The 12,115-nt window shown below is 36.9% G+C and overlaps 1 protein-coding gene across 1 annotated transcript in view; it reads right to left on the minus strand.

Annotated features, from left to right (window-relative positions):
* The window catches only part of LOC120636174 (carnitine O-palmitoyltransferase 1, liver isoform), a 38,523-nt gene that overhangs the window by 22,263 nt on the left and 4,145 nt on the right, over positions 1 to 12,115 (minus strand). The window contains exon 2 of the mRNA XM_039907517.1: positions 11,400 to 11,557. Coding sequence (XP_039763451.1) covers positions 11,400 to 11,540 — 141 coding nt within the window. The 5' untranslated portion in view covers positions 11,541 to 11,557. The remainder of the gene's footprint in view (positions 1 to 11,399; positions 11,558 to 12,115) is intronic.

The raw sequence follows: 12,115 nt of genomic DNA on the forward strand, positions 1-12,115 counted from the left end.
AAATCAAAAAAAGTTACACACCTACCTATATCATTATATTATACTCCTCATAATTACCTAGAAATTACATGCCTAGGATTCTGCTGCATATGTTGTATACGACTAGTCTGGTAAATTATTTATATGAATATACAAAAAACAATGTCTCATTATAATAAAATTGTTTATTTGAGGAATTAGTACAAAAACTTGGCAGTAGATACTGTATTTAGTAATGAAATATAAGAAAATACAAAAAAAAATGTCTGATAAATTATTTAACATGGGCATGGGTTAATCATCACGTCCAAATTACAATGTAGAATCCTACATATGCATATATTTCTATTCAACATTTTATTAAAATCTTGGAGAAAATCTGAAAAAGCAAAACAAGTAGGAATTAATTTACATGTTTAAATAACAAAGTAGAATTTTATTGGGGACTCAGGCTATGCTCTAGAGCCTTGGATGATGACTCCGGATTTAGAAGCTGCACCAAATAGTTCTCCAGAGAAGTACACAAACTGGCACTGCCAAGTAAAAAACTGTGTGGAAAGGGCCAATAGGTACCTCAAAGACACATTTCGCAGCTTGGGGATTGACTGGGTGCTTCATTACAGTCCCGAAAAAGCATCTCCACTTATATATGCCTGCATAACACTTTATAATATTATGCATCATTATAGGCGTGTATTGTAAATATATACTTTAAATAATATTTAAGTTCCCATAACTTATTATTATTGGGCACATTAATGTTTGGTAATATTATAAAATTATATCTTATAATAATGGTTCCTTATAAATCATTGATCCTGCATTTTCACATACAATTTGCCCTACTAATTTGGGTCAACAGTATTGAGCATAATATAATTTGTATATTTCAGAACTCTAATGGAGCAAATGACAGTAAATTTTGTAAATACGAGCGAAGAACGACATCAGACATCAAATATGGATCAAACAAGATTGTTAACAGTTGCTCGACAAAAAAGAGAAAGATTTATAAATACATATTTTAATTAATAAAATTTCTAAATTAACCTTTTCATCCTTTTTAATTCATTTTTGTGTGATAAATGAGCATCCTGCATTCTTCCATCTATACCTACTCTGGAAAATAAATAAATTCTTCACTTGGTTGACTGTACAGCAACATGTATACTATGTATATGTTGCCTGTGGTGCTGCGTCCCCGTGCTGTTGCAGCTTTTTTAATGTCCTGCCACGTCTGCAAATAAAAGAAAAATTATGCAAGACTTGTTTGATGCCAACAACACTAATAAATAATTTAAATTTTTTGCACTTGCTTACTTTACCGCAAAATTGACTTAACTGTTTCCACTGATTGACCGTCCCGTCTGGCCCATGCTCCTTCAGTAATGACTAAGACTTGCCACTGGGAGTCTTCCCCTTTTGGCTCCTAAGAGTTCCTGTGAATTCCCCAGTGGCAAGGTGGTTGTGGGTTGGCATGAAATATACCAACATTTGCAATTGTATTTTATTACTTCTTGATCTGAATAAACACAAATTTGTCAACTAATGGGCCATAGAAAAAGGCAAGCACAACTTTAAATAAAATAGTACATGATCAATAATTTGATATGTAAACAGGATTGGATCTTGATGATTAACGTCTCTGTTTACTTTCACTGTAAAACATTCATTCATTAGGTACGCTTCTAAATCAATAGGTAGTCACTTTTTCAAACATTTTATAATAGAAGACTTACTTTTTAGCACTCATTTTATTTTCTCGAAAGGTAGGTTTTATACCACTTTGAAAAATTCAGAATAAATAATATAAACAAACAGCCGCAGACGAGGAACATTTATAGATAAACAAAACAATAAAAAACTTAGACAACTAAAACAAAACAGAAAACGAAAAATTTATTTGTCAAAACCATGAGCACAGATTAGAATAATTAATTTGTGACATTTACCGGGGGTTCGTCTTTCCCCTATTATATCCACCGTGGATATATTGTCCACCCGTGTGCCCATGCTCGGGGGGTGGATATAAATGCGTGAGGGGATAAACGTTATATCCTTTCCCCGTGGAGAAGTGTCCCCCGCCCATGCTAGCCCTGCAGTATCCAATTTCACGACCCAAAAACAAAGAATTCATTGTATTTATAATTAGCTTTCCAGATGCTGTACAACATATTAATATTAATTTAAAACAATTGCTTATAAAAAAAAAAACAAGGATATAAAACTTTTACTTAATATATACTGGAACTTAAAAATTAATTCATTTTGTGAGTCGGTAGTATTTTTTACCACCGGTACGCCTGTGTGTGAAACTATCAGTGTGAGAGAAATATTTTTTATTTTTTATTCCACTACTAGTTAGCCCTTGCCCTCTCAGCTGTTGGTAAGTGATGATGCAGTCTAAGATGGTAGCGGGCTTACCTGTTAGGAAGTATGGTAGTCGATATCGCCCCGGAACTTAAAATCGCTTAGCGGCATTTCTTTGTCGGTAGGATGGTAACTAGCCACGGCCAAAGCTCAGACCGGGAATCGAACCCGGAACCTCGTACTTAAATTCTTGGAGTGGCTTGAGAGCGAATCTGGTAACCGACTCATAAAGCGAGGGACGGAGGGCTAAATCTTAATATGTGACGTGGTAATTATAGACTTTTACGAAGAGGTGTAAAAATGTACGTCACAGACTGCAGTTACGGTACAGAGAATCAGGGTCCTTATATCAATAACAACGCTACAACATTCTATAAGTACCGTACTTGGCACGTGAATTACTGTCCCCCTCTTCTGCAAAATAGCGTCGACCTTCATAGTGACCTAGGGACCTAGTGACAATGTTTCTTTCAACGATCGACTATCCCTTACGCGTTAGCTCATATAATAGCAATCGCAAGTTAAAATGTAGTGTTATGTGTAATTATGAGTTTTATTGACTTTACAAAAGCTTTCGATAGCTCTAGGACATACAGTGATAAATTTCAACGTACATTCGACTAATGCAAATTATGCATTATGTACTGACAAAGTAAAGTTGGAATGAATAATTAGATAAAGAATTACAAAGCGTGTAAAATCCCTAAAATTGTTTATTTCTTAGGATTTATTCAATAGTTATCGCGAATTAATAGGTTCAAAATACCGTGACCCCATACTTAGTAGGCTAGTCAAAACGGGCTGGAAGTCGACGACAAAATAACAATAAGGAATAAATTATTATTTACATAATAATGTAATGATACGAAGATATGAACGCGTGTCTAGTGAATATATTATCGCGTTGCGTACTGGTGGTCCATATAATAATGAACGTCACGCGTATATTAGCCAAGTTATAGTTAATTTCAGGATATCTTGTACACAAAAAAATCCAGGCTAATTTGTGCTGTAAAATATGATAATATTGAGCTTGCACCCTTCTTTGTATCGGAATAGCACTAGGTAACATACTCGGGGGATTTTTAAAAAACCTTTGTTACCTATGCATTTTATAATGCAGCTTATTAGGAAATCCCTAAAATTTCTCCTAAAAAATAGCCGGACAGTAGCCGATGTGATGTGAATTTCTGTTTTTCGGTACCCAATTTAACTTTTTACGCTCTTTAATCAAAAGCTGTTGCGTGCATAGAGGGTATGCCCAGGGTATGCAGAAGATATAAAATGAAGAAAAACTCCAGTACGAGTTATAAATACTTAAGGGTAGGCCTTTTATAACACTTACAATGCCTACAAGGTTTTGTAAAACTCGCCACTGATCAAAACATGCTCATTTGAAGCGTGCGTATACATTGTGGAAAACCTACAGTGGTATGCCTTAATGAGGTATGTCCCGGAAAATTCAAATCGTTTGGCAACGTTTGATAGATTACACGAGTAAGATTATCGTGAGACGTCTGACACTAGCAGGACGCGGCCTCGACGGGCCGTTGAACGCCGTCTGCCTAGACAGATATACTGCTTTGTGAAAATTCAAGATTTCCTTGCAGATTGGTTTGAAATAAGGAACAATAAAATTTACATAACAATATAATACAGACGTAAGCGGGGTATCATATCATCTCTGGCTGCCTTGGAAACTCGGGACGGTTGACAACCCCAGAGATAACCGCGGTAGATAAGTGTGCGACCTCGTGCTCTAATAGGTTGTCGAATCGGTGTCTGCTACAATCACCTTTTAATCTACTAGTCAGAGACTTCTAGGCTTCTTGCAAGCACATCGCGGCTAGTATAGTATAGATACATCCCTTTATCCCCCGATTATATACCCTTACAAGACATAAAATTAAACTTTCCTCATACCAAAGCCGGGTAACAGGGGTATATGAGAGGTCTACTTCCATTTTTTATTACACGTTTGGATGTTATTTCCACTTGTGTGTCATTACTGGGAGTGTTAATAAAACTATGGGATAAGACATTTGGTTCTTTCCCTTGGAATGTCTCCTGCCGTGCAGGTGGACATTGTAATGATATATGCAGGTCACGTTATCTAAGCGTGCCAGCTTAAACTTTATCATGATGGCTCCGGTAACGCGGGACGTTTGGCAACCCTAAATACATCTGTCGCTGCCGACCTAGCATTTATACAATCTACACCCAAGATGTTCAATCAATCTGTTAGACTGCAAGGTTTCAATTGCGTCATAACTCGTAGGGGAATAGTGTTTGTTGTTACTTGTTAACACAGACCACTGTATAGTGTATATCCTTACCAATATTTTAAATGCCAAGTTGTTTGTTTGTTAGTTTCTTAGTTAGGCCTTACTTTACGTTCTAACTAAGCAACTAATCTTACTTTACGCGCTAAAGAGTTAGTTAAAAGGACAGAGTAACAAAGGCTACTTTTCGTCCCAGGAAAGCTACCAGGACCACGATTCCCGTGGGATTTGTTAAAATCCTTAATAATCGCGGACGGATATCGCGGGCAATAGCGTAGACTAAAAACACTTTTTAAAAAAATTGGAGAAGGTATTCTGTTAGGTTCCACTCTAAGCTATTGCACTAATTGCGAGTAATTTGATTGTATTCGTTACAAGTTCAAATCAAAAAAACTAAGAGGTTCCTAAATAAAACTATATTGGAATATACAAATCCTAAAAACAGTAAGAATCTTAATCTTCCCAATAAGTTTTCAAAATTCAAACTTTTGAAACGTCAAGTCAGTCTGTTTGTAGTGACTCTACACCGGTTCGGAAGGCAAAATTCCACTGAGAAGAGCCGGCAAGAAACTCAGCAATTTTGCTACTACATCTTGCTTAGATAGATCTCACAGCTCTGGAAGGTTTTTTTTTTTTATTAACTATAGGCCAGCGATTGACGACAATCATGCCCGTTAGAAAGCAATGATGAGGTCTAGGTTGGAGCACGCTTGCCTAGAAAAAAGCCTATTCACTCTAGCCTTGAAGGTACTCAAATTATACGTGGCAGGAAACACAGTTGCCGGGAGGGCGTTCCACATCTTACCGGCACGTATCAGAAATGTGGATAAAAAAACGTTTCGTGCGTGTTGATGGAATATCAACCACATAAGGATGCCACCGCTCAAGTTGTCTCGCTGTTCTGTGGTAGAACGGGGAAGGTGGAACAAGATTTTGAAGTTAATGAGCACACTCACCGAAGTATATCCGGTAAGGTACACTAAGTGAACGGTTACACAAAACTTTAACTGTAATAGTATACTCTGAATTTCTCTTTTTAATTCGTAAGTTTGATTGTTTTATCTGCATGTCGTCATTTTACTTCGCAGTCGGTTCGCTCTTGTCAGTGGTCATGGTCGTCACTTAAGTGTCGTGGCACGCTTGACTATCCATCGCCACTCCTCTCTGGCAGCCGCTTTTCTGGCACACTCATGTAAGGGGACAGCCACTGCAGCTTTTATTTGGTCAGCCACTCCATGGGCGATCTTCCGCGTGATCTGGTGCCCTCGATTCTTCCTTGGACAAACAGACGTTCAATGGAGTCGTTGTCTCTTCTAGATACGTGACCAAAGAAAGAGAGAATACGAGCCTTGGACTTTGTTGGACCGGAATGCATTCCAAGGTATTCTTAACATTCTTCTCCAGCACCACATCTCACTCTCCCGCAGGATCCACGTTTCCGATGCATAGAGGAATATGGCGAACACAAGCGTTTAAACGAGTGTTAAATCGCGAGCTTCTCGTACGTTTCATGGTAATTTAGGTAACCTAACCCTTTTTAAGGATATATAAGGATTATATGAGCATCCTTTATAAGGATGCTCCGTAGCGAAACTTGTGTAGAGGGTACATTGCTGAAGATCTGGTTAGTGTGGAGTATAAGGATTGAAGTAATTAACTCTCCTGTTCTCGCGGGTGTCGTACGATGCGACTAACGGGAATGTGCGACGGGCGGCCAACTACCGCGATCATTCACCCTACTGCCCAGCGTGATGATTATTGGCAAGCGCTCCCGTTAGGAGAGACCTTTAGTCCAACAGTGGGCAGTGGACTGTTGTGGAATAGGCTAGTGACGAACGTTCAGCAGTTTAACGACATAATGATTTCATGACCTTATAAACTCAAGAAAATTTAATGATAGTAGAAGTACAAGCCATGGGCGGTTTTACACTTGATCACATACTATACCGATACCAAATTTTCTTATCACGTTTGTTTTTGCCTTAATTCAAATTGATTTTATAATCATAATCTTTATGTGCGTTCCAAGCAATTAAATAGCACTTGATTTAACGGATTTAACTACTTGAGTAAAGCTTTACGCCTGAGGGATTTTCATATTTTTCTGGAAAGCATGCGAAATCTAGTTTCAGGATTCAAAAATACTTTTTTAAATGTTAGTTTACGAGTTCCTTAAATAATACGCACCGGAAAATTGCGATCGATTTTTACGATCGATGTTACGACTCGCGAATCGAGTCGTAACTTTAAATGGCGCCTTACGTCGTTAGTCACTATGTAGTTGGTGGAAAGTATTTTTTCTCGAAGCAAAATCTACATCATTAGGCATCCGAAGCGTTTTCTAGGTTTAGTGAGAACGCGCATAACTCCTACTCGTAACACCTCGATAAAGTCAATTGTTTTATTTCTCGTTTAAGCGACCGATAACTCTGTTACATTTGAATTCGAGCTTTTAAACTTTGGGTTAATGAAGTCCAACTTCTAATTCGACATACTTTAATCATTTAAACCGTAATCATTGAACTATTTGAACATTAATATGTAACCATTTAATCATAGAACTGCTATACACTCAATCATCGATTTAATTCTTTACAACCAAGGAGGCGCCATATTATATAGTTTTACTAGCTTCTACCCGCGAATTCGTCTGCGTGAACTTCAGAATTGGGTTTCAAGCTTCGCTCGATAATAATTTTTAATTCTACCACGGGAACTATTAAAGAGATCGGTATAGAAAGTACATGTTCTTTTCCATAGCGTAGATGACATCCATACCAAATTTCAAAGCTGTCTACCCGCGGCTTAGCTCGTAAACAATTTTCAATTTTCCCTCGGGTCCACCCACCAGCATGCATTGGAGCATTGTGGGTCTATGCTCTAAAACAGTGTCTACTACGCCGGGCGAGGCCTTTGCCCAGCAGTGGAACGTCAATAGGCTGCAGATCATGATCATGATAGCGTAGTGGTTAATACTTCGGCCTCCCTTTCGCTGGGACCGAGTTCGATCCCCGGAATTAGGTGCCTTTTTAATTTAAGGAATTAACTATAACTTGCTTTAACGGCGAAGGAAAACATCGTGAGGAAGCCTGCATGCCTAAGAAAAACGGAAATAGACGAATTGATTGAAAAATTCAATATTAACGCTTATGAGCACGCCAAAATAACCTTGAGCGCATATTGATTTGACGTGCTGCAGCGGGGTTCTTACACGTAGTCCGAATCGGGCGCAATTATATATTTATTGAAACTATCGACCCGCCTCGGGGTGGCACGGCTAGATATAAATTTTGATAATACTTTTATAATATCGAAAACTACTCTATGTGACTTAAATATAACTGAAGGAACACATAATTAATTTAAATTATGGTTATAATGTCAAAGACAATAAGACTGTAAATTTGCCTGTTTCTTACAAACAAAATATAATCCAAAAAATGCTTATCAAAGAGTTTATTTGCGTGTATGTGTCAAATTTTTCTTGCTTAGTGTTAATTCAGAGTAGATATAATCTATTTCTATTCTAGATTTAAGTCGAATTAGTTTTTGGGTGAAAGAGTAGCCAACATCCAATCATACAAACTTACATTTATAATATTAGTAGGATTAGAAATTAGATAAATTTATAAAAACTACCTTCCACATTAATAATTATTTCTTGTAAAGTTAATGTTTCACAAAAACGAGACACATACGAGAATACCCAAGAGTATCCGAGGTAAGCTGCGAACGGACAGATATATAATACGGACGGACATAGCCAAACTATAAGTGTTCTGATAGAAACTTTAAGAAGTTGGCATAGCTAGAACTAGTTCAATTTATAAAAACTATCTTCCAGATTAATAATTATTTCTTGCAAAGTTAATGCGTCATAGTTACTCTCAAAAAGTTGATGCAATTCCATGCTTTTTAAGGATTCTTTTAAAAAACGACCGATACTTTCAAACGTACTATCATGTATTGTAAAAAGTTCACTATTTTATATAATCACCATAATTATTCACTACTATCGGTTGCCTGGGATTTCGCGTTCGCTTTCTACACTAACTTTTAGCAGATACTTTGTGGTAATTTAAATATTAAATATTCAAACTTAAAAATAGTCTTGCAATACAAATCCTACATCACTCCCTGAATAATCCTCTACATGCGTCAATCGTCTCGTTGAAATCCGTTTACTAAACATGTGTTTTCAAAATGTATGTTTCGGTTAAACTAACCATATTGTGAACTCTAATAGGAAGCATTTATTTGTACTGCAGTGTACTAAAAAGCGGCAATTATTTCATAATCACAGGCGGTCACTTTTTTCCAATAATTTGTAAACATTCGCTACAAATACTTTCATCCCTTACACAAAACTAACCAAAAACCGCGTGAAATGATTAATAAAGAGTAACTTTTTTCCAAAATAATTCGTATGGAATTATTATTGCGAGTCTGGAAAATTTGTTTTAATAACATAAACCTTGTAAGTTTGATAGGCAGTGCGACAAGAAAATTACATATTTATAGTTCGATCTCACCGAGAGTCCATAACTGGTAAACAATTCCCAAAAGCTTCCACTGTTTTCCGCCATAGCAAGAGAAACGGAGTACTCTAGCTCGGTCCAATACACTAGTGGCCAGGTGTATGAGCCCGGCACGCGTCCGTTTCAGCGCGCACTGATGATCCACTTATATGTATGGTATAAGTGATGCTGATTGAGGCTTTACTAACGACAGTCTATCGATGGAACACGGCAACGTGTAGTTTATAAATTACTGCTATTACAAAACTATCATTATTATATATACTACACATCGAATTGTGTAAAGAATCGATATTACCAATAGTTTTCGAACAATAAATACCTATATATCGCAGCGGAGACGTCATAATTGAAAGTCGATACTCAGTAATCTATCGATAGCCTATCGATAGTCTACGACCAATCAATAGTATACTATCAATATTATAGTATGAGGCAACAGTATCGATATTATCGATACTATAGATCAGTCTGCATGAAAAGTTTTGATACTATCGACATTATCAATGGTTCAGACTTATGGCTTTCCAGCTGAATTTCAATAATATCAATCAAATATCTATAATCTTCCGGAGTAAAAGGCACTACGTATCATTATCTTAAATAATATGCCAAAAAGCTCAAATTAATATATCCTCCTTAATCACATAATTATAAATTAAAATCAAACACAATGCGCAAATGTTTTAGATGTCAATATTTTTAGTTTAGGAGTAAAAGTGATTACTTTACCCTTTTAACTATTACTATATGAAGAATATCCCTATTAAAATTTTCTTAAGTATCGATACTAAAGTCATACAGTTATCGATAGTTCAGCATCACTACAAAAGGAACACAAGATTCAAATCTTACTTCTGAAATTGTATTTTAGATATTTTTGCAGTGATCTGTAAGTATTTCCACCGGCAAGAGATTGTTGTTTAAGGTTTGTATTTTTTTATTTCTTACATAGAGGTAAAGAAAATTGCTGTTCAAACAGATTTTTCTTTACCTTTATATTTTTTGATTGACTAAACGTGTCCCTTCAAGTAGTGAAAATTAATTATTCTGGGTACATACGAGGTACCAAAAGCGTATTTTTTCATGATTGCATTTTACCACACTGTCGGTGTAATTATTGTGTACACAAGAGTATCCGAGGAAAGCTGCGAACGAACCGACCGACAATACGGACGGACATAGCAAATCTACTAGTGTTCTTGTTGTCTACAGAACCCTGATTGTAACTTTTAAGACTATGCTATGCTGACTATGCTATGCTATGTATAGCTAGGACAACTTAGATGATATTTTAAAGAAAGATGTCGATATTGACGTTTCGTATTCTCCGGGTTTCTCCACCAAAAACCGATTGGATTAGAAAACCGAACCGATTTAATTATAGAATTTTAATTAAGATTAACGTCGTTTTCTCTTTCCGTCTTGTTTTTCATTTTCATATTCGTCTATGAGACCTCTGAACATGGTGGTAAGGACGGCTTATTATTGGTCATTTCAGACGGTCATACTTTCTATAGAACTAGCTTTTCAACAAAAAAAAATGATAGTCAAGTGTAGACAACACTAGGCTTTGATTTGATAGAAGATTGAAAAAATTGATTGCTGGAGACTCTGTAGAGGCATTATCCAGGTAGGAAATGGAGGAATACATTTGTACGGCGAATCCCGCCTACCGTACCGTAGGCAGCGACCCTGCTTTCTGAGTCCAAGCCCGTGGGTTCGATTCCCACAACTGGATAATGTTTGTGTGATGAACATTAACGTTTTTCAGTGTCTGGGTGTTTATCTGTATATTATAAGTATTTATGTGTATTATATTCATAAAAATATTCATCAGCTATCTTAGTACCCATAACACAAGCTACGTTTACTTTGGGGCTAAATGACAATGTGTGTATTGTCATAATATATATTTATAAATGTGTTATTGTGTTCTTTTGCTTGTTTGTCGTTCCTTTACGCACTAAGTAAGCTACCGATCGACTTTATTTTCGGCGTAGAGTTGAAAGGTCGGAGAATATAAGAAAAAGTTTTTACGGGTGTTGTAGAAAACCATAATAACCGTAGCAACCGTAATAAACGCGGGCAAAGAACGCGGGCAACAGCTAGTAAGGATTTTAATCTGAAAGAAATTAACAAAGCAATAATGTTCTAAGCGTTGGTAGTATGTCCTCTGAGCACACTAATCGGACATTAATAGACTGGAGCATGATCTAGGATGACTCACCCTGAATCGAGCCAGTCGCTTCTTCCACGAGCGTAACCCCGACTCCCACACCAAGTAGAGGACCTCGCGGTCAAAGTTCACGTCCCAACCGTCGTGGGTGATCGCGAACGAGAACGCGACCGCAGAATGCGCTTCCGCCATGTTGGTTCACGACCCACCTGCAAAAGGATTAAGCAATAACTTATTTGACTACACTTTTACATACTTTGACGGGTCTGAATATAAATTTCAAATCCAAGATGGCGGCCACCACAAAATGGCGAATTAGTTTTTTTTTTCTTGGCTTCTTCAATATGTGTATCAAATGAAAGGGTTTTACTAGTTGACATTTACAATATATTTAAAACCGTAGAACTTTTAATTCTTAAATTATATTTATAAATATTGGACAGAAGCAGTCGTTACTTTGTGGAATTCCATAATATACAAGATTCAGCTTCATTTGGTCCGCGAAAGGATGAGCATCGGTGCGGTGCAATTAATAATTCCTAAAATCTTTATACTCCACACCAAACAGATCTTCCGTAGTGTACTGCCTAGGCACGTTTCGCTTGGACACCGGAGCATATCCAGAAGATATTGACTTTACAATAACAATTGATAAGATATTTAAAGACCCCATGGCCTTCGCGTACCATATATATCAAGGTGCAAGGACGTGTTCCTTAGTGCGGACTTTTGGCCGTAGTCGCTATAGGGAAGCGAGGCCAAAAATC

The sequence above is a fragment of the Pararge aegeria genome, chromosome Z (assembly GCF_905163445.1).
Source record: "Pararge aegeria chromosome Z, ilParAegt1.1, whole genome shotgun sequence".
Lineage (NCBI taxonomy): Eukaryota > Metazoa > Arthropoda > Insecta > Lepidoptera > Nymphalidae > Pararge > Pararge aegeria.